Genomic DNA, 22,957 nt, shown 5'->3' with positions numbered 1-22,957 from the left:
AATGGACTAGAGTTGCTATACTTCTATTTTAAGAGAAGTGAACAATCCACAATTTTGTGTAATTTTTCTTATTTTTAAAATACTGTGTGGGCTACTTACAATTGGTCTGAAAATCAGTTTTTGCCTGTAATCAACCTCTGTATAATGATTCTCAAATGCAGGTAACAACACAAAGTTTACAAATTAGTTGTAGAGAAAAGTAAGTATAATGCTATCTCTCTAATATCCCTTTCACTTGTTTGTAGTCACTGTGATTTCTGGGGCTAAGAATTGTTATATCTGTGAGAATATCACTTTGGAAACTATGTTTTTTTCTAAGGGAAATAGGTGAATATGCACTTAGTTGAAAGATGCAGGTAGTTGAAAACACTGAGAACCGCTGGTCCAGATAATATGAGAAGGGTTGGCCAGAGTTTTTATTTGGATGTAGATAATTAAAATGAAAATGAATTACAAAAACAAAATAAGCATCTTTATCATTGAACAATTTAAAAATACTTTTTCAACTTTAAGACTTTCATTCTGCCCTTAGTTTATTATTTCATGTCATTGAGGTAGGGCCATTGAGTTTTGGTTTCCAAATTGTAGTGATGTTTACATTAAAACCAAAAAGATTTATTAAAAAGATAACACAAACCTCCAAAATACATTAAAGAACACATTAATTGAATGATTAAGATAATCTCTGCCAAGCATTCCTTTTCAATATACATAGCTTTATAAATATATTGTCATTCCTGTTTCCAGGTTCTTACCTTGCATTTTTTGTGTTTCTTTTAAAGAATAACTTCTTGGATTATTATGTTGCCTATTTGAGGGATTTACCAGAATGCATCTCATTGGTTCATGTTGTTGTTCTGAAGGAGGTAAGTTAATTCTATGTGTGTGCTGTCTTTTATTGGCATATCATCTATGCCATGTTGCTGATCTACCCAGTCAGTACAGCATGTACACTCTGAGCCTGTTTTCAGGTTAAGGGATTGCCTCAACAGAGCCACTGACACCTTTCCTGGGGCTTTAGGAGCCTACTCAAGATCACTTCTGTTGCTTTGGTCCTTGCCCTGCTTTATTGGACCTCTGTTTTACTTCAATGGAATTATAGGCAACGTAAATAGGTGTTCTAACCAGAACTCTTCAGGTTGCAGCTTTTATGCTGTGTGTGTGTGTGTGTGTGTGTGTGTGTGTGTGTGTTTCAGGTTTGGAAGATATGAATCTCAATATTAAGTTCAAATCATCTTTTGTCAGTTTATATGATCATAAAGTGACTGTAATCGTGTTGCTTTAAGTGCTACTGCTGTGGTGATATATTAGGTGATCAATAAGTATGTATATACATCTATAACACTTCTATTTATTTTAGGTCAATAGGAAAAAACAGTGTCAGAAGCCCCAAAGCTGCAAATTAATCAAGTCTCATAAGAGATAAGAGGCTCTGTCTTGCTTTCTACTTCAAACTCCCACCCCTACTCCCAATCTAGTATAATGCCTACTATAAGTTAGCATTCAGCAAATGTTTGGAAAGCAGGAAGGGGAAATGGAGGAAAGGAAAGGCACATAGAGAAAGCCCAACATGTTTTCTTCTTCCAGGCCAAACAACCAATTTCTAATGACATTTCCCTCCAACTCTGATGAAACTCTAAGCCATCCTTAGAGCCTATTAGTAAACCATCATAATGATTACTTGCTGGAGAACTTTAATTAATTAATTGAATTCAAATATAATTTAAGTGCCCATTTCTCTTTTTTAAAAATATTGTTTGGTTTGTCAATGGATCTTTATTTTATTTATCTATATGTGGTGCTGAGAATCAAACCCAGTGCCTCACACATGCTAGGCAAGCGCTCTACCACTGAGTCACAACCCCAGTCCTTAAATGCCCATCTCTATTTAGCTCTGTACTAAGATGCAAGTGGGGAAGGAAAGTGTAGTTTGGAAATTTAAGTGGATTCAAAAGACATATATGATACGCTCCTTGCTAAAGAAGAGTTACCTCCTTTGTCATGTCCCTGCACATGTGAAAGATCAATGCTTCATGGTGATCTTTGGAAAGAGAATGCTCTGGGCATAAATCCTTTCTCCTGTGGTGCAACTGACTCCAGGGTTCTGCTGCCAGAGCTGGAGGAACACTGAAAAGTGACTCCACCTTTCTTTCATTCAGGGTGATGAAGAGATTAAATCTGACATCTATACACTGTTTTTTCACATAGTCCAGCGGATCCCTGAATATCTGATACATCTGCAGGTAAGCATGGCGAGGCAAGCCATCAAACTGATTCTCATATTGAAATATTATTTTTGGTTTCCAACTTATACTGTAAAGGTTTAAGGAATCATTAATATTTCCAAGTGTTTACATGGCTTATATTATTATGACTACCCCATACCTCATCCTACTCTGTGGGATAAGCTAAAAAATCTCTTATCTCCAAAAATCTTTTTTTTTTTTTTTGTACCAAGGATTAAACTTATGGGCAGTTGACCACTGAGCCACATCCCCAGCCCTATTTTGTATTTTCTTCAGAGACAGGGCCTCACTGAATTGCTTAGCGCCTCGCTTTAGCTGAGGCTGGCTTTCAACTCTTGATCTTCCTGCTTCAGCCTCTGGAGCCACTGGTGTTACAGGCGTGCACCAAGTGCCTGGCTCCAAAAATATCTTGATTTATGATGACTGACTTTGAGTTTTATCTTTATTTATGAGCCATGTCCCCCTCTGGTGGCCCAGGATTGAAACACTTTATTTAGTGCCACCTACTTTGGCTCTACAGTCATCTAAATGTCAGCTCTTGGTGTCTAAATTTCTATTTAACCTGCCCACTTAATTGCTATCCCGATTACTTTCACTTGACTCAAGTCAAAGGTTTTACTTTACAATGCTTATACTTTATGTCACAGAAGAGTAATGAAGAAGCTGATGAGCAAATTTCTTCACACTATTTTCCCACAGGGTTTGAGGCATATTGGAGGAAGTAGACCCGAGAGACTCATCAATCTCTTACTAGTCCCTCTTCTTCCAATCACCCACCTGTCCTGCTTTAACTACTGACTGGTTTTTGAAGTAATTCAGCAAAAACATCTTAGAAATACTTGTGATTAATCTTAGATGGAAGCAGTCCAATGTCAATATTGAGGTTTTCTAAATTTGGTATGGCTTTAAGGCCTAATAGCATTTTCTCATAATAATTATATTATTACTTAATATAATTCCTTTCAAAAATCCCATAAGATAGGAATCATTGTTACCATTTTTTAGATGAGAATATGAAGGGCCAAAGAAGTAAGTAATATGCCTAAGTTCTTATCTAGCGGTGAAAAACTAGGGCTGAAGTCCAGGTCTTGCAAGTGTTAGAATATGGTAAATAAGCCCTGGTTATACCTTGTGATTTAAGTTCAAAGCCTTCCTCCATTATTTACTAGATATGTGATTTAGTAAAGATCACTTAATTTCTCTGAACCCCCAATTTTCTTATTTGCTAAAGAGAGATAATAATTATACCTGTCTAACTAGGTTGTGGTAAAAATTAAATGGGGTAATATATATAAACAACTCAGTTCCTGACAAGAAGTATTAAACCAATGTTAGCTTTACCAAAGTCCAGTCACATACATCTACCATAGTACAGTAGATATTAGTCCATTTGGTGTTACTATACCAAAATATCTGAGACTAGGAACTTTATAAAGGAAAGAGGCTTATTTGGGTTCATGGTTCTGGAGGCCCAAGAGCACTGTGCTGACATTACCTTCTGATGTGGGCCTCATAGCAGATAGTGTCACATGGTGGGAGCACATACAAGAATGATGGGTCCCATGATATGTGAGAGAAGGCAGGATGGTGGGGGGGATGCCAGGGTCCTGCCCTAGCGGGGTCTAGGGAGTCCTGAAGGATGATTGGCGTCGGCGAAAAGATGAGACAGGAGTCGTTCCGTTGGAGCAATCTCCAGAGAGAGAGCTAATGCAGCTTTCTCTGGGTCATCTTTTATTGCAAATTTTCTCATCATTATAGATTCAGAATACGTCATTGATTATACAATTTAAAACTTTTGCCAAGACATGACATTTCCTTAACCATGATTAGGGGTACAAAAAATATAACATTAATTTACATTTTTCCAGGATATGACCTTTAGTTATTTAATTATTAAAAGTACAGAATCATTAATAAAATGCATCACTAATTTACATTTTCCAGATTTTCCAAGATTTACTATTTTTCCCAAGATATGCTATTTTCTTATTAACTAATGCCAAACTATGTAACCAGACTCTAAGTCTCCTAATCTATCATTAACCTTTAAGTTTAAAGTACACCTTTACTTTATTTCTAATCTAAAGTTCCCATCTAAAAAAGTCCCCTTAAATCTTATACTTAAAATATCCTAAAGTTTATAAATCATTCTTAAAACATATCAGAAACCCATACAACTAAAAACTTAAGAATTTCTAAACCAAAAATCTAAATAGGATAATATTTCTAACATTATTCTAAAAATATCTTATAAAGCTACTTCAATTAATTCCTAAATTTATTCTCATAAAACTGGTTGAGCTGCTTTTTCAGAGTTTCTTTGTTTCTCAGTCAAGGTGCACTAGTTCTCATATCTTTATAATCTTTCTCAAAAGAAAGTAAGTTCTAAACATCAGTCCACTTCCCGCCAATATTAACTATGCGCATCATAAATCCCTATATAAAGTAAAAAAGGGTTTATAAAAAGAGAAGAATATATCTTTATATGTTTTAACTTTCCTAAGTGTATAATATAACTTTCCTCAATCAAAAATGAGACTACATATGGTGGGCTTTGTAAAATAAGCATAATGATTAGGTTTTCTAAGAGGCGGGAAATATGGGCTTGGGTTCTAGTTGATATAATCAATGTGGTGCCTAAAATTCTCGTGACCTTTCAGAGGATGATTGTTGTCAATTATCAGATTTGTCCTCAATGTACTGAGATAGAAGAACAGCCTTCTACTTTGTCCTTGATATGCTGAGGGGTAGTAGAACAGCCTTCAAGCATGAACTACCTGTTATATTCTATCCATCTGAAATTTAATTTGTTTGGCATTTAACATACTCATGCCTCCTGTCAGAAACATAAGCATGAAAATGAAAAGTCCCAATTACATAAAAAAAGGGTCTTATGGTTTCAGTTTCCCACCAACCAGTGCGGCTTTGCCAGCATTCATCCTCACTGTGACCCTGTCAAGACAGTGAGTGGGGGATCGCCTTCACCAGGGAGGGTCCAGGCTTACTTATTTATAACAACTCACTCTCGTGAGAACTAACCATCTTCATAAGACCAGCACTAATCCCTTTAGGAGTGTGGTCAGTCACCTAATCATATCTCACTAAGCCCCACCTCTCAAAGGTCCTACCAACTTTCAACACCACTACATCGTATGCCAAGCTTCGAGCACATGAACCCATAGGGAATAAACCATATCCAAACCATAGCAACAAGCAATGTAATAGGAGAGGTCACCAGGCCAGGTTTGATGATATCACCCATCCACCAACCACCCCTACCTGCCTGTCTTGATGCCTGACATTCTCATCAGTAGTCTGACTCATTTGAATTAAGATATTAATTATAGTAATTGTTAGAATGCCTCTACTATTTCAGAGATCTAATTCATAGATCCTTCTAACTTTCCAGTTGGAACTGTAATGACTTATTTTACCTTGGAATAGTGGACAGAGAACAGCAAATTTGACATTCTAGTTTATTAGATGGGTCATATGTATTGTTGTTTTGACTAAAAGGCTATCAAACTTAAAATAGATCCAGGTAAGATGCAGAAGAGACAAAACAACTTCTCCTTATTCTTATATAATGCTTCCTTTTTCTCTCCATGAAGAATGTCCTCAAGTTCACAGAGCAAGAACATCCTGACTATTACCTACTACTGGTGTGCGTTCAGCGTCTCCGAGTATTTATCTCACACTATACCCTGCTGTTTCAGTGCAATGAGGATTTGCTTATTCAGAAACGGAAAAAGCTCAAGAAGTAAGTTTCTGATAATTCAATCAGGAAGGTCTATCAAAGGTTCTGAGAATAGGTTACATAGACCAGTCAAATGTAGATATCTGTCACAAGTAACCACATTGTGATTATGTGGCTGAGATGCAGTGGTGGGAGGTAGGAGAGAGTAGGAGAGGTGCCCAGACAGTATAGGAGGGAGACACCTATAACCTGGTCGAAATTACTTTAGAAAAAGAGCACTTTCACTCTAATGCCCTCTCATGTTAACTACCTCAAAAATAGTTCAGTTTCCCTAAACTTATCAAGTACAAAATCACAGTTTAAGGGCCAAAGATCATTTCCTTCATCAATCTAGTGAACATTTATTGAGCCCCTGTTCTATTATTCTACACACTGAATACATTGCAATGAACAAAATGGTCAGAAACCCCTGCCACATGGAGCTTACTTTTCATAGTTGGACAGTGAACAAATAAGTTAGATGTTAATAAGTGCTATGTATAAAAGTAAAGCAAATCATGTGGGGAAAGAGTTTGAAGAAAGAGAAGGTTAGGAAACTTCTGGGCTCCAAAGGGAACTGACGCAACCCATAGCATAGCTTCCTGATGACCTGGAATTCAATAACAATCAATAACAATCAAGATTCAATAACAATCTTCAAAGTTAGAAGAGTCAGATCAACCTTATCCCAACCCACTTGATGGAAAATAGAATTATTTCTGTCACAGCTTCAGACCAGAAAAGATGCTCTCTCAAGTCAGGGCTCTTCTAATAGCATGCATCTCTCAATACTACCCCCTACCCCCAATCTCTTGCCAGCCAGTTAATCAGAATCCATACTTGTAACCAGGTTGCTTACGTGATTTTAGACCACCCTGGAGAAAGAGAAAGCTCACAACAAGGGTTATCTGAGAATTCTTTCTTAGCATAATCTGTGCATTTAGAGAGCCACTTTCCCCTTGTACAACCTGAGAATCTTTACTTCTATCCTGTTAGGTCATCAATGGCAAAGCTATACAAAGGGCTGGCTTCCCAGTGTGCAAATGCTGGCCAAGATGCTTCCCCCACTGCAGGCCCTGAGGCTGTCCGAGACGGTGGGATCCACTCAGAAGAGATTCTGCAACCCTACCCATCTGCTCCCAGTTCTGGCCCCACTGTCACGTAAGCACCTATTGCTATGGAAAGGCTGATGGCAATGCCCTTAGTCCCAGGCAGTTTGTGTGGGTTAGTAGGCTGATCTGGAAAGGAGTATATCTACAGAACTCTTCCTCTTTACCCCATCAGGCCTATCTGTGACAGCTAAGCAGTTGACCAGATGCTTTGTTCCAAGAGAAAGACACTAATTTTGAGGGACTGGCCTACAGTGGGAATAGAGGTAGAAAGTGGAAGTTTACTTTGTGGATTACTCCAACTCTTGAGACAGTGATAAAGCCTTTTATCTTCCTTGAAGTGCAACAAACAGAGCTCCAAAATGAAATATCTAGCATTTTATCCCTGACCGAACAACATGGCTATCATTACACTCCGTGCAAAGAAAATAAAATTCAAAAACAATCTTCAAAGTTAGAAGAGTCAGATCAAGATTTCATTTCACTATTTCTTTTCACATCTATAAATGTAAGACCTAATTTTCATTTTAGGATCACCAAAGTAAGATACTCTGGTATCTTACTTTTTTATATATTTCTGAGGTAAGAATTTAAATATGAATAAATTAGAACACTACTTTGAATCAATGTGGAGTTGTCCATTTACATCTGTCTGGCAGCTGAAGCAAAACTGGAAAGTCCCATCTGATGGGTATGCTATACTACATTGTAACCTATGTAAATTATTCACTATTCATGATCCTTCCCCAAACAAACGAACAAAACCTTCCATGATATTGGGCATATTCAGAGTGGAAACTCTTAAAACAGTATTAATGCTTCGTGGGTGGAAGTTTGGGGTTACTTAGCATCATTATAGCCATAGTTTTTTTTTAATTATGAAAAATTTAAATTTACCCAAGTACAATGAACCCCACATGCCACCATTCAGATTCAAGTTATCAAGATATGCCACATTTATTTCATCTAGGAATATACTTGTTTTTAAGTGTGAAGATCCATGGGTGGAACAAAAGTTGAATTTCCATTATTTTGTATCAACCAGGGCAAGAAAGAGCAGTTTTAAGAGATGCCTTGGGATACTGTGACTGATGGTGAGAGGGCCAGAGCTTACACAAAGGGGAATGAAAATGGTCCTTGGTGCCATTGAGGGGCTCAGGCATTGAGGGGCTCCTGGCCATTTCTACTCTTCCACTTGGGGACAGAGGTTCCTGGGAACTATTCAGAAGTTTGTGGAGCTTGGCAAGCACCTGGGACAGGAAGGGCGAGCCATTATCATTAAGAGGTTAGCACTAATAAACAATAAGCACACCTCTTCTGTATTGTTTCCCCTTTAAAGACACCTGATGCCCCCAGTGAAGAAAGGCCAACAGCAGCAAAGCATGATGGAGAGCATGCAGCCCGGGAAGCCCAGTGACTGGGAGATGGAGGGCAGAAAGCACGAGAGGCCCGAGAGCCTGCTGGCGCCCGCACAGTTCTGTGCGGCCGAGCAGGACGTGAAGGCGCTCGCCGGGCCCCTGCAGGCCATCCCCGAGATGGACTTCGAGCCCTCTCCCGCCGAGCAGCTGGGCAACGTGGAGCGCTCCCTGCGCGCCCCGGCCGAGCTGCTGCCCGACGCCCGCGGCTTCGTGCCGGCGGGCTACGAGGAGTTCGAATACGGCGGCGAGATCTTCGCGCTGCCTGCGCCTTACGACGAGGAGTCCTTCCAGGCCCCGGCCCTCTTCGAGAACTGCTCGCCGGCCTCTTCCGAGTCCAGCCTGGACATCTGTTTCCTGCGGCCCGTCAGCTTCGCCATGGAGGCCGAGCGGCCCGAGCACGCGCTGCAGCCGCTGCCCAAGAGCGCCACGTCGCCGGCGAGCAGCAGCGGCGCCTACAAGCTGGAGGCAGCAGCGCAGGCGCAGGCGCACGGCAAGACCAAGCCGCTAAGCCGCTCGCTCAAGGAGTTCCCGCGCACGCCGCCCGCCGAGGGCGTGGCCCCGCGCCTCTACAGCACGCGCAGCAGCAGCGGCGGCCGCGCGCCGCTCAAGGCCGAGCGCGCGGAGCGTGCGGAGCGCGCCGCGCAGTCCCACGGCCCGGCCGGCGGCGCTGCCGTACCCCGCGGCGCGCCGCGGACCTTCTTCCCCCAACAGAGGTCCCAAAGCGAAAAACAGACCTATTTGGAAGTAAGGAGGGTAAAGTAAAACCGAACCGAAACCCACAACGCCGGCGGCCCCGGGCCTAGAGCTGCAGGGCCAGCCCGACGCCCCCTAGCGAGGAGGGGAGTGGGGTGAGGCCAGGCTAGGGACCCAGAAGTCGCCTGCCCCAGTAAAAGGCCTCGGAGGCCTTGAAGGCGAGTGGCAGCTCCCGTACAGGACACAGAGCAGGTCACACAAGTACATGTGTGAGGGCAGAGAAGACCTCGACTCATTTTAGATCTGCGTTGTCTCCATGTTCATACTCATTCTCTCTCCCTCGCCCCTCCTCTCCAATCTCTTCCTTCTCTCTGTGAAAGCGTTCTCTTCCCGTCTCCCCTTTCTCCTCTCGCTCTGAGAGGATTAGGAGTGATGTTATTCTCCTTCAGCTTGTGGCACCTTAGAGTTGAACTTGTTTCAAAGCGTTGCACGCAACTCCCTGGCTTGGCTTTCACCCCTTGCCTGTTAGGAAGCCCTCCTTGTTTAAACGTTGAAGACTGTGTGACAGCTACCCTACTCCAAGCCCCCACTGTCCTTGTTTGTAGCTAGGGATGAGGCAAGTTGCCCTGCTTTTAGTGTGGGCTTTGAGAAGTTTGCTGCAAAGCTAACTTTCATTTCTGCTTGCTTTCTTTTTGATTAGAAAAGGATGTCACATTAATTTATATTGGATGGGACAAGGACATCCCATGATAGAGAAGAATTGACTCAAAAAACACCTTCTTTGGTCTCAGTGAACGTTGATGCATTTTGATGCCTATCCTTAGTGTTTTCAAGCCTTGGGGCCTTAAAAAGAGTGATTAAACACATGTCCATGAAAGGGCCAGTAGTTCGTAAGCAAATATTTAAGTTCTTAATGTGATTGAAACAGACAATTTCTGATTAGGCAGAAAGTAACACAACTTTCACCTGTACCACAACCCTTCCATTCCACTTATTCTCATCTCCGAGTAGGGACAGATTGATGATCACTGACTCCTTTAATTAATTTTCCAACAAACAAAATTAAGTGCCTGCCTTGTTCTAATTTCTATGCTCATTGCTGAGGATTTAGAAACAAACAACATCTAATTTCTGTCCTCCAGATTACTAGCTTAGTATAGGAGTAAGGCACAAAAACACAGAACTATGATAAACTGTAGGAGCCCACAAGAGGATTATCTAAAATTTCTTGGTATGATGGTGGTCAGAAAAGCCTTCCTAAATACAGGAAGTATTTAGGAAATATTGGGTGTCTGAATTAGATTTGAAAAGTTGCCTAGAAGTTAGCTGAGGGAAATCTGAGGTAGTCAGGCATGAAAAAAAGTGTAATTAGTATAGTTTATGCTGTTAAAAATGCTTTCATTTCACATGTTCATAAAAATGTTTTCCCCTAATTGATGTGTGAAAATTTAGGGGTTCAACAATTGCCAGATAAAAACCATTAATCAGAAATAACAAGTAATATATCTGAGAAACAATGAGTAATATATTTGTGACTGTTTAACAGACATATGAAATAACAATATGTTAGAAACTGTTAATCACACAAATTGGGCAACAAATTTCCTCCCCTAACATTGTAAACAGAAATCAAGTCAGTTTAAGAAGAGATACCAAAGAAGTATCAAATGAAATCTGTTTTAAAAAGATCTTTTCTCTAGCAGTACATGTCAGTAAAATTTTCAAATATGCAAAAGTTCCCATTGCTTATTTCTGGTTTTGGACAAATTTTTCTTTATAAAAACTCAGAAGGCCTAGATTACTAGAATTCTTAGAGAGAGTTGTGTGCAGAATGCAGGTGGGCAGAGGTTGTGTATGAGTATTAAAGTTGGTGCAAATGTGTATGTGCATGCATGCATGTTTGTATGTATATATGGGTGAGTGCATGTATATATGAATAAGTGTATATGAAGTGGGGGCAGGATGGGGAATTTTGTTGCAAAAGATAACCCTACAACTATCCCCCCTTTTGGTGGTATTTGGGATTGGATTCAGGGGTCCTCTAACCCTGAGGTACATCCCCAGCCCTTTTAATTTTTTATTTTGAGACAGAGTCTCATTAAGTTGCCCAGGCTGGCCTGGAACTTGCAGTCCTTCTGTCTCAGACTCCTGAGTTGCTGGGATTACAGGCATGTGCCACCATACCTCACCTTATCTTATTTGACTATTGAGATGTGGAAAACTTCTGTTCTATCTCTATATACTCTGCATCTCCTACGTCTGCCCAGGAGAGCCAACTGAAGCCTAGTCCTTAGTGTCCTCTCTCAAAATCAAGAAAGAAGATACTGTGTTTTAGTGCAAAGAACATCTGATTGGGTGTCAGGAGCTCTAGGTTCTAATTCTGGCTCTATGCTAAATAGCTGTGTGCTTTTAGACAATTCACTTGGCTTCTCTGTGTTTCCAGCTTTCTTACCTATAAAAACAAGGCAATATTTACCTTACTTATGTCACAGGTTTGTTGTGAAGATCAGGCCAAAAAAGATAAAATTTGTCAATGTGCTTTGTAAAGTATGGGATGCTATACAGATATAAAATTTTATTAAGCTTATGGTTCTACAGAAAGATTTTTTTCCTTAAACAGTTAATAGATTTAGTTTCCCTAAATGAATGATTTGATAAGGGTCCTAGTTAAAAATCACTTTAATAGAGTTTCCATACTCAACTGGAGGCAAAAATAAGCTATTTCCTTCTGTAGTCCTGAATTCCAAGTCCTTGTGTGAAACATCACCCACCAGGCATTTTCGCCAACACTGTAGCCTGGTTGTAGTCCCTAAAAGCCCATTTCTCAAAATATAATTGTCAAGCTAGTGGTGAGTGCATTGCCTAGGAATTTGCTATATCCAGAATTTATAGCCTAACCTACTGAATCAGAAACTGCAATTTAGGATTCATACCTAGGTGATTCATGTAAACATGAAGAGAAGATGAGAAGAAACATGCCTTAAATCACTGATTTTCATGTGCAAGTGTGCTTAAGGATTATCCAGGCTTCACTTCAGAGATTCTGATTAAGAAAGTTGGGTGGGGCTCAGGTGTTTTTGAGATAGGGTCTTGCTATGTTGTCTAGGCTTGTCTCAAACTCCTGACACAAACAATCCTCCTGTCTCCACTTCTGAGTTACTGGTAATACCAGTGTGTGCCACCATGAAAGGCAAAAATCTACATTTTAAATAGAGGCCTCAGCTGATCTTATAGTCCCAGGACCACACATCTGAGAAACACTCTACTAAGCCATCAGGATATTGATCTCCATAGTCTAGTTATGAATCTTAGCAGAATCTCAGATAATTTCAGATCTGTGACTACAACCCCAACTTAATTTCTCTAAGTCAAACCTGTATGTTTCCTGAAAAAAAAAAATCATCCTCATGTTTTGCTCTTCTATCAGCAGTCACCCATCCAATTCATGTGACTTACAGGGCATTCTCTATGTTTTTTTGCCTTGACTTCTTGGATACTTTTAAGGTTATTCAAAATCCAGAAACTATTTTTAGATTAATTTTAAATTAGTTAACTCAAGATATAATATATATGTATATGCACATCTATTAGTTGACACATTTCACATTTAAAAAATGAGAGTTCACAAAAGATACATCCTTATTTCTATTTTATTTTATATTCCAAATATCATGGATTCTGAATTGTAAAAACTGTGTTAAAGGCTTATTTTCAGTTTGGAGATAGTAGGTGATCTTACTTCTAAACAGTTCTGACCTCTCAAAAACTCCTTCCCTCATTTATGCCTAAAATGGAGAATTAGAAACATGAGTTTAAAACTCATGTTACAGTTAAGGAGATTTCTTATTTTTTAGAAAGAAATATATTCAGAGATATGAAGGGGCTTAGTACTGGGTTTCCAGCAAGACAGTGTCAGTGCCAGAATAAGCATTCACTTTCTATACTTTTTAAGCATTCACTATGTTCCTATCCTAGATTATTGATATATAGGAAATACTACACTCAGCAGAAAATGTTCTCCTTTCCATTTCATGATTTCTTTATTAGCCTAAGTGTGCTTTAGTTGGGATTGGGTATTCACTGATAGTCTTTTGGGGTAGGTGAGGAAAGTGACAAAATAAAAAAACTGACCCATAGTCAGGATAGATATTTTTGGAAAAGAGTAAAAAAACAGTACCTCTTTTGTGTTTTCAGGAGATGCATTTAGAAGACACCACCCGATTCTGTCCAAAGGAAGAAAGAGAAAGTGAACAAACATCTTTCAGCGATCAAAATCCCAGGCAAGACCAGAAAGGGGGCTTTCGCAGCTCCTTCCGCAAGCTCTTTAAAAAGAAGTGAGTAGCCTTAGACAAGACAGCATTGTAACTCATTTCCCTTTGGGCTAAGTCTGGAGGTTTTAACATTAATAATTATCAAGTAGTCTGGTCTCGCATAGTTTCAAGTTTAGTGCTTGCTCCCAGTGGCCACAATTTCTGCAGGGTGAAGATGTTTCTCATTGTAATCTCCCAGAGTAGAAGCACACTCAACTCTCTCTCCTGCTACTTCTTTTATCCCTTCTTTCTTGTTCCCAAAGTCACCTGCCCTGAGAGGAGTGAGCAGAGGAGGTTTCTCTGGGAGTGGGATCCTCTATTGAAGTTGAATTTAATGGGTACTCCATCAGAATCTCCTCCACACTTGGAGAAAGTTTTATTTTCTCCCCCCCCCCCGCTTTTTTTTTTTTTTTTTTAATATTGTTGTTGGATGGGGTATCAAATCCAGGGCCTCACACATGCTACTGGGAGGTTTTCTAAGGGCATCACAGCACTTCTGCTTTTACGGGCCTATAGTTTTCTGGGGTACTACATGTTTATTGGGACTTCTGCTAGTGTTTTCCCTGAATGGATGATTTGGCCTGGGTTCTAGTTAAAAATCACTTTAATGAAGTGTCCATGCTCCTCACAAGGCAACAAGGCATTTCCCTCTGTGGTTCTTCTAATATTCTAGGTCTTTGTTGTTGTATGAAACACCACCCACCAGGCATTTTGTCCAGCACTCAGCTACAGTCTAGGAGACAGGGCCAAACCCTATCATAAATATAAGGGGGAGATGAGCATTAACATTTGAATACTGAGAGATTTGCTTGTCCAGCCATTGCCTGCCTGAGTCACTGCTGTTTGTATCTCCACTGTTCCTTAGGTCTGCCTCTCTTTCCTTTAGGGAGATCTCCCTGCTATTTATTTTCTCTTGGTAGAAATTTTTTTGCAGTCACTTTTAATAGCAAGTCTTCATATTTTGTGGTTTGAAAAGTTAAACAGAGGTGTTGTTGTTGCCTTTGGAGAATTGCTGGAAAATCATTTTTGCCTTGAAGATAGAGGTTATTGGCTGATTTAGATCATGGTCTTAAATGGAGAAGAGGGGCAGACATTGAGTATGGATTTTTTTTTTATGGTTTGCTTAATTTTACAAAGGGTGGTACTAAGATCAGTGGGTCTCCAATTGTTGGTCTTTGCCTATTGTTACTAGATGAAAGAGGAAGAGGAAGAACAGTTCTGTAGTTAACCACAGCCCTACAGCCCCCTTTCAGTTTTGTTAAGGCAACCCAATTTGTGCATGACTGCTGCTGGATCCTCAAGACACTTTATTCAGGGGTTGAAACGTCAAGAATTGTATATTCTTTCTAGGATAATAGACTTAGATCTTTCTTGGCCTAATGCCTGCTTCTGTCAAGTTTGATAGCTTTCCAGTCTGAACTTGGGATTAAGGGACTCCAGATTCCTAAAGGCACTTCTTGAGCCTATTCTTTTTCTTTTTTTTCAAACCATGGTATTCCTGAAACAGTCACTTTTTGCTCACTACCATTTATACTGACTGGTTACTGTCTTGGAAAACAATGAGAAATAGATTCACCACTGGTTCCTTTTCAAATTTCTGTTTATCAGAGAAATATAAAAATATGCTCTTCTGGTTACATGAGACAGAGGGAGTGGACTTGTCCTCTTTGTATCCAGAGGGCAGGAATAGCAGCCGTGGGTGAAAAGAAGAGCTCCCTAAAATGTACCTATAACTGGAGCTGGTGACCTCATGAGAGAGTGAGTTCTCTTAAGTAGAAGCAGGGTGACTGCTCAGGGATACTATGAAAGGACTCCCTGCACTGGGTAGGAGATTGCTCAGGAAATCACCAGTCCTTTCTAGTTTGGTTTGACTTTGTTATAGCTCAGTCTGAGTAAACACATAATTTTGTCACCAGAAACAAGAAGTGAATGTGGCCTTGAACTTATAATTCTAATTTAAAAACTTTAATTTTAAAGATCCATCACATAGAAGGCCAGGATTTATCTTTTTGTAGCCCCTCCCCCATAGAACTTTATATAATGTTGAGGACTTGCTTTGGACTCTCCAAATTCATGTTAGCTAATTGCTTTTAGTTCTCTTGCAGCTTTTGGGGATTCTCTTTAGATATGGCCAATATATTCCCTTAATCCTCTTTCCCTTTCTCATAGATCAGCCTGTATCAGTCATATTACTGTCAACAATACTGGAACTGTCATTTATATTTAAATCTTGAGTGTTATATGAGAGGAAGTAAAGGTGGAGCCATACAGATAACTCTTCTGGCAGGCTTTACTGGCTTGGTAGCTCTGGTCTAGAACAGTCAGCACCGTCAGGTGATGCCGGCATGGCCTTGTGCTTAGGGTGCCATGGTGGGCACTTTGGTGACTTGGCATGGGATAAAGAAGCAACTTAAGTAGCTTCTCCTGAGTGTTTTCATCTGAGAACCATGGAATGTCCATTATGGACCATGCTAAAATATGATACTATAGAAAGAAGGGGCAGGGAGGCCCCAGCATAGCACAGAAGTGCTAGTACCTTTTAACTCAGATGAGAACACAGCATCTTCTATGCCTGCACTATTCCAGACATTTGTATAGGATCTTGAATGACATGATCCCAGCCAATTGTGTAGGAACTTGTACTCTGAACTCAGCCATGTGGACAGGTACTGGAAGGAACTAGGAAGAGACATTTAGCCCAGTCACCACTTATGTGTCAGGAAGTCAGACTGGCAGCAAGCCCAGTGACTTTAAGAAGGTAGCTAAGCCTGGTACTGGAACCACTCCAGAGTTTGGTCTCATAGGTCCACATGGGCCAGGGCCAGTGAAGCTGCTGTGTCATTTCTGGGGCTCATTGCCTTCCTCTCCTACAGCCCTTTGGAGGCTCATTCTTGTCTACACTGACACACTTTTTGTTCCATAGGGGCTTGTTTGGCTGGTGGCCCCACACACCCAGAATGCTGCTTCGGGATGAAGCTAGGCATGGAGCCAGATGCAGCAGAAAACCTGAGAAAGGGTTCTCTTCCCTCTGAGACTCATACCCACAAGGATTCAAAAGGGAAAGTCAAGTTGACATCATAAAAAAAATCTTGAAAAATGCCCACGATAACTGGGGACAAGGATGACCCTCTGATTGTTTCTATCTCAGGCATATTTGTCCTGGGTAGATACCAGGTCACATGTCCCTGAAAGGTGTCCAGAATTGATCAAAATAAATCTACATATCTTAAAGTTTGAAAATATTAAGTGACTTTAAACATTTTAAAATGAAGATTCTTAGAAGCCTAATGTGAAAGGCTGATGCTGGACTGAACACTTCTTCCCCTGCCTTTAAGCAGGACAGAAGGCAAACTATTACTTCTAGAAGGATCTAAATGAAGACTGTCAAAGACTTTAACCTAGCTTATTGTGAAGGCTGAGGCAAATGCTACTTCATCTTTATATGTAAATCTTGCAGTTAGGTAAACAGTATTCTTGGTTGGGAGTGTGGCAGTGGGAAGAGAATTATGTAAGACAGTTCAGGGGTAAGAAATGTAGATGGTACTTTATCTTTTTGTCTTCAAATGTGGGTGGGAAAATGGAATATGGCATCCAAATAATTAATTCTATTTCCTCCCCCATTCTCTTCCTTTTTAGCACTTTGTAACTTACATGCTTTAGAGTCATTACTATTTTTCTATCAGTCACATCAAAAATCTATTTTTCCCTCTTTTTCTTTCTTCCCCCACCCTACCCAGTACTGGGGACCAAATATGGGGCCTTGTACATGCTAAGCAAGTGCTCTATCACTGAGATATATCCCCATCCCTCTATTTTCTTAATCACACACTGGGAGAGAACTTCTACAGGGTCCTATATAACTGAATATCAGTGAATTCTTTTCTTATGACATCTTTTCAACTGTTTTTATATATGCTCAGCTTTAGCTGAGGAACGGATCATGTAATAGAAATCGGGACTATCAAAGAATCAATTTATCATTTTATCTTCACTTTCTTCTCTACCTCCTTAAAGCTCATCACAAGTCCCACACCCATTGTTACCCACTTTAAGATTCTCATATCTCATTTAATCTCCTATATAATTTTAAAATTGAAGGGGATGGTTGAAGGGATAGACATTTGATACTACTTAATCCTGATAATAAATATTTTTTTCAATAAGTCATTTGAAATCCATTATTAAATTAAGGATCTTAAGTATACTAGGTTTTGTCCAGTACAAAAGAAGTAAAAGAAATAGTTCCTGCCCATTAAGAACTTAAAGTTCAATATAAAGGTAATCTAGCTTCAAGTTAATAAGTGTTATTGGCACTTAGTAAGCACTCAAAAATATTCATTACTCTCATAGTGTCCCATGCCAGAACAAACTGTGCCCTGAACCATTTCCGGCCCTCTGTGCCTGTAGGCTGTTGGCACTGAAGAAGGTTGCATAGTGGGGAAAACAACACCAACAACTCGTTACATGAATGCTCATTTGATACCTTCTTGATTATCAGGGCTGACTGATTTGTCCAAGAGGATAGGTGCCCCCCCCCACAAGTCCCCCTGCATTCTTCTCCCTATACATGTATCCTGAAACTTTTAGGAAGGATAGTCTTTCCAATCAGAGAATCAATCTCTTCTAAAGTCTGAGGTTCTATGTTATAGAACCACTCCTCTCCCTTCCCCAAACCAAATAAGCTTTCCAGATTTACCTGTAGCAAATCTATACTTACTGATCTACCTGACTTGTGCTTTTCTTTGTCTCTGTAACTTGAATGGAAGGAAAGTTACCAATGAGTCTCTTCTGTTTCCTCTTTCTACCAAATGCTTGAATTGGCTATGTGATGTATTGGGAGCCATTTCCCTTCCCTAGCAAGTCTTTGCTCAGATCTGTTCTGCTGTTAGCCAAGACAGCTCCAGAAGCTCAAAAGCCATTTCTATGTTTTACAGAGAAAGAAAATAAAAGTAGATATATTAACTCTTTCTCCTAAACTCTGAAGGTCATTTCCTAGTACTTTAGGTGTACATTACTTCAGAGTCTAATAGTGATGCCTTTGGAAGAGTACAGGTGTTCTTATAGCACATATTAAGCATCATTAAGAGGGCAGTTAAAATTATCTGTAAAAAAGATGAAAATGAGTTTCTAGTCATGGCTACATTAGAATATCAGATTTTGAAAAGGATTAGTAAGTTAGCCTTTAGTTAATGAATAGTTAGTTAATATAAGAAATGCAGAGACATTCAGGTACTAGAAACCCAGGGAAGCTACAATTTGTGAGAAGAGCAGTTAAAAAAAAAAAAACAAACAACTAAGCTGAGTTTGTGGACTTTAAAAACTAGACAGGGCGATTTTGGCATTTGTTTCAGAAATGGGAACTCAACTGGTGAAGATTTCTGTGGTCCTTGGGGCTGGTGGTGACATCAAAGCTTTCCCATTTCCAGGTAAACACTAAACAGTTGCATGTTGGAACATCAAAGTGTGACATGTTGGGTTTTGGAGAGATCAGATATAGATAAGGGGAAATGTGAGGTGAAGATTTTGTTTTGATTAATAACTTTCTGCTGAGAAAGTGTGATGGGGGAGGTGGGAACAATTTAGAAGAAACAGCAGCACACGCCTGCCTATAATCCCAGCAGCTCAGGAGGCTAAGGCAGGAGGATCGCAAGTTCAAAACCAGCCTCAGCAACTTAGTGAGGCCCTAAGCAACTTAACAAGGCCTTAAGCAACTTAGTGAGACACTGTCTTTAAATAAAAAACTTGTAGGCTGGGGTTGTAGCTCAGTGGTTAAATGCTCCTGAGTTCAATCCCTGATACCAAAAAAAGAAACAACAGCCCAATTCAAATCCCACCTTCCTACCACTGAATTCCTAGTGTTCTAAACAACAGAAGATATAGGGAAAGAATGAAATGGTTAAAAACATATTTTCCTAGCTTTTGGGGTCTAGCTATACTAATCAGGGATGATTTGAACTGGGCGTAGGCAGGAGTTCTGATAAGGACTGGAGTTTTAGGGAAAGGCATGTGATGTCTGTTTTATGGGAGAGTTCAGTGGGGATGCCTGAAAAAGAGAACTTCACCCAGTAAGAATCATTTTATTTGATAAACATCCAGATATACTGGAATTGATAGAATAGTTTTTTTCTTTCTTTGCTGGGATGCAGTGGAAAAGTGTTCCTTACCAGATAGAAGTAAGAGGAGCTGTGGCTTCATCTGTGATACCAAATATCAAGGTGAAAATATCTAGTCAGTCGTCAGGTTTCTAGGCATCAGGATTTTAGTCTGTGTCAATACAACTTCTTTCCTTGAATAATGTAAAGGAATAGAATTCTGCCCAATTCAGGAAATAATAATAGAGTCATAATTAACTTACCTAATAACAACAATAAGGATCCAACAATAACATACCAATGATAGTGAAAGAGCTTGGAGGCCAGTTGTCCTTCTTAGTGGATAATGGAAGCAACCTGACTGAGCATCAGCATATGGAGAACTTGTTCAGTTGTATAGGCGCTTTGCACAAAGAATTTCACGTCTAGCATCACTTTCATGCATCCTGCTTATTGTCTTTGGTATTAGCTCTTTGTTACTGGGCTAGTGTCACCCATCAGAGTTTAAGCTAGTGAGAGGGCCCCATCTATCTTATCAGAGGTTATTTCCAGAAAGCCTCCTCCCTGCAGGGACTTCTGACATGAACAAACTGGAGAAGGTACAGAGCTGGAATGGATTGCCCAACTGGCTTACCCAAGATAAAAGGAAGAATGCACCCTCAACTGGGGACTCAAACGGACTGATTTGAGTTGTTGACTATTGATTGGCCTTGGTCTCCTTTGTGGTGGTTGAGATTATAGTATTTTCTTAATTTTATTACTGTACTTATTTCTGGATTCTACCAAATGTAGCATATATGTGTGGTTGGCTTCAATAAATCTTTTATTTAAAAATGAAAACCAGCAAAAGCAAGAGTTTGTAATGTAATGCCCAGACTCAGTAAAGGCCCTTGATAAACTTTGTTGAGAACGATGAGTTCTGTCCATTTTAATTTCAAGGCCTTGGTAATTTGTGGAGTAGTTACCTTGATGAATCAAAATAGGATTTTTTCAATTCTCTGAGCCCTATTATAATGTTATTACATGGTATCTTACATGGACATATACAGATGTCACAATTATTCCCTAAAGCCATTAGAAAGATATTATCTTTTTTGTGTTTGCTGCAAATTTTAGATCACATATCCTGAGTCTTGAAATTTAGTGGAGTAAAAATTTTTCCAGATCTAGGAGACAATTGTTTTACAAATGCAAAACAATTTGGATAGATAAAATATTTGAAAACAATTTAAACCAAATCAACCTGTACTTTATCTGTGTGCTGAGATTTTAGGTCCAGTGGATCAGAATACAGGGAAAAAACTAATGAGAATCCCTCAATGGATCCTTCACCCACCAAACAAGATTTCTTCAGAAACCGACTTGCTCTTGCAAATGACCTTGACCAAGGAACAGCTGTGTAAAACATATTTAAAGTTGTATTGTCAAGTGGTAAGATGAGGATAAAAAGCTTGTATATATCTGTGTAGGAATATATATATATACATAAAATATATATATCAATGTATAAATCCCTGAGGAAAACCAATATAAATACTTACATATGAAACTAACAGCATACAAGACATTGAAGAGATGAAGATTAGTGTATGGTTAAGACCTGGCTTTTTGAAACTCAATACTTGGGAAAAGGGAATGAAGACTTTTCATATCATTACAGAAAAACACAATCAATTTGGAGGAAAATAAATGTTTGTAAGAACAAAACCTTGCACCTTGAAGTCATTCCCCAAGTATAATATTGAGCATGTTCATATTTCACAGGGATGTGAATTTTGTGTTTCCTAGGCATTTAGCTTATTAATGCATCCTAGTGTGCTTAGATTAATATACACTGCTAGGGGCCAACTGTGTCTTGCCATATGTCTTCAGAACCCCTAAGGCAATAGGTAACATCCCTTAAAGCAAAGCAGGTTAATTAACACAACTGTATTTTACATGTTGCAAATCTGAGTTATGAAGAATTTGTGCTTAAGCCATGATACAAAAAAGTTCAAAGGTTAAAGACACTTGATCTTCAAACTTGTTTGGTGGTAATGGAAAACAGTAATGGGAACAATGATTTCTGTAGACACTGGGTAGCTGAGGAACAAAAAAAAAAAAGCTCCATATTTTTCCCTTGTATGGATTGTACTGAGGTTGGGAATAATCCAGAGTCTTTGTATTGTTGAGTACTCAGTATTCCAGATCCACCTGTGATCCTAAGTGTCGCACACACTCATGATCAGATGGATTAGGAAAAAAGCACTGATTTAGCCACATCCTTAAAAAAAGACTTTCTTCAGTCTGGACAGAAGGTGGCAACAGCAATAGTACTTTAACAGTAGACACATAGTGGTTACTATAAACACCAGGTCATAATGAAAACTCAGGGATGCAGTACCTAACTTTTGCAGAAGTTGTAAAAACACAAAGCTCTTATAGGTCAGATAAAGGAATCATAATGCAATGAATGTCTTCCTGGTTCTGGGGTAGTAAAATGTGCTGTTTCCTTATGGACATGGCCCAAATGACTGGTGTCCTTGATATGCCCATGATAATAAAAAAAAAATAGATTTAAAATATTTGTCTCCATTCCTAGTCAGTTACCTATAAAAAATTAGGAGTATTTGACTTATGTACATTCAGAATCCTAGTACTCAACCTGACTTCTTCAGACCATATTCCTCTGTGAATGCACTGTTTGATAAAATAGGGGATGTTTTATTTCTAAGTATTACAACTTTACTTCTCTTTGGCAATTAATTAGCAACATTAGTAGCGTGAACAGTAGGTTTCTTGAACATGTTAAGAATCACTGCCAAGTTTTTGAAGTTTGCAATATTAAATTTAAGTCAACCTGGTCATTAAGGCACACACCTGTAATTCTAACTACTCAGGAGGTTGAGGCAGGAAGATATCAAGTTCAAGGCCAGTCTGGGCAACTTAATGAGTTCTTGTCTAAAATTAAAAAGAGCTGGAGATGTAGCAGTGGTAGAGCACATGACTAAAATGTGTGAGGCCCTGGGTTTGATCCCCAGCATAGCCGAAGAAAAAAAGAAATTAATGGATTAATTTGAAATTATTAGGCCAAACTGTTTTGAGGCAGTGCTTGAAAAGCACAATTCCAGATCAACTGGACATGAAAATAGAAGGCATGACCTCTTAAATAAAAATGTAATCAACAGTAAAATGCCTTTCCCTTTCATATCCTGTTTTCTCATCAAAATGGTCAGTTACTAGGAAGGTTTAAAAAAAATCACACCCATCTCAAATTTCATTTGATAACATCCTCTGAAAAATCTTGATTTACATTTATAGCACAGCTCAATTTAGTTGTATTTTATGAAATCAATGAAACTAGTAATAATTAT

At 39.4% G+C, this 22,957-nt stretch overlaps 1 protein-coding gene across 1 annotated transcript in view; it reads left to right on the top strand.

Moving 5' to 3' along the window:
• ARHGEF33 (Rho guanine nucleotide exchange factor 33) overlaps positions 1–22,126 on the top strand; it is a gene marked incomplete at its 5' end in the record, with an annotated part of 49,406 nt that extends 27,280 nt beyond the window's left edge. Inside the window, 7 exons of the mRNA XM_081263813.1 lie at positions 783–866; positions 2,160–2,243; positions 5,858–6,006; positions 6,979–7,143; positions 8,431–9,262; positions 13,397–13,536; positions 20,878–22,126. Of these exons, the coding sequence (XP_081119939.1) occupies positions 783–866; positions 2,160–2,243; positions 5,858–6,006; positions 6,979–7,143; positions 8,431–9,262; positions 13,397–13,536; positions 20,878–21,007 (1,584 nt within the window). The 3' untranslated portion in view covers positions 21,008–22,126. The remainder of the gene's footprint in view (positions 1–782; positions 867–2,159; positions 2,244–5,857; positions 6,007–6,978; positions 7,144–8,430; positions 9,263–13,396; positions 13,537–20,877) is intronic.
• Positions 22,127–22,957: the final 831 nt, after the last annotated feature.

The sequence above is a fragment of the Spermophilus citellus genome, assembly GCF_964194105.1.
Source record: "Spermophilus citellus genome assembly, chromosome: 13".
In the NCBI taxonomy this organism is placed as follows: Eukaryota; Metazoa; Chordata; class Mammalia; order Rodentia; family Sciuridae; genus Spermophilus; species Spermophilus citellus.
This window is presented reverse-complemented; position numbering and strand designations above follow the sequence as displayed.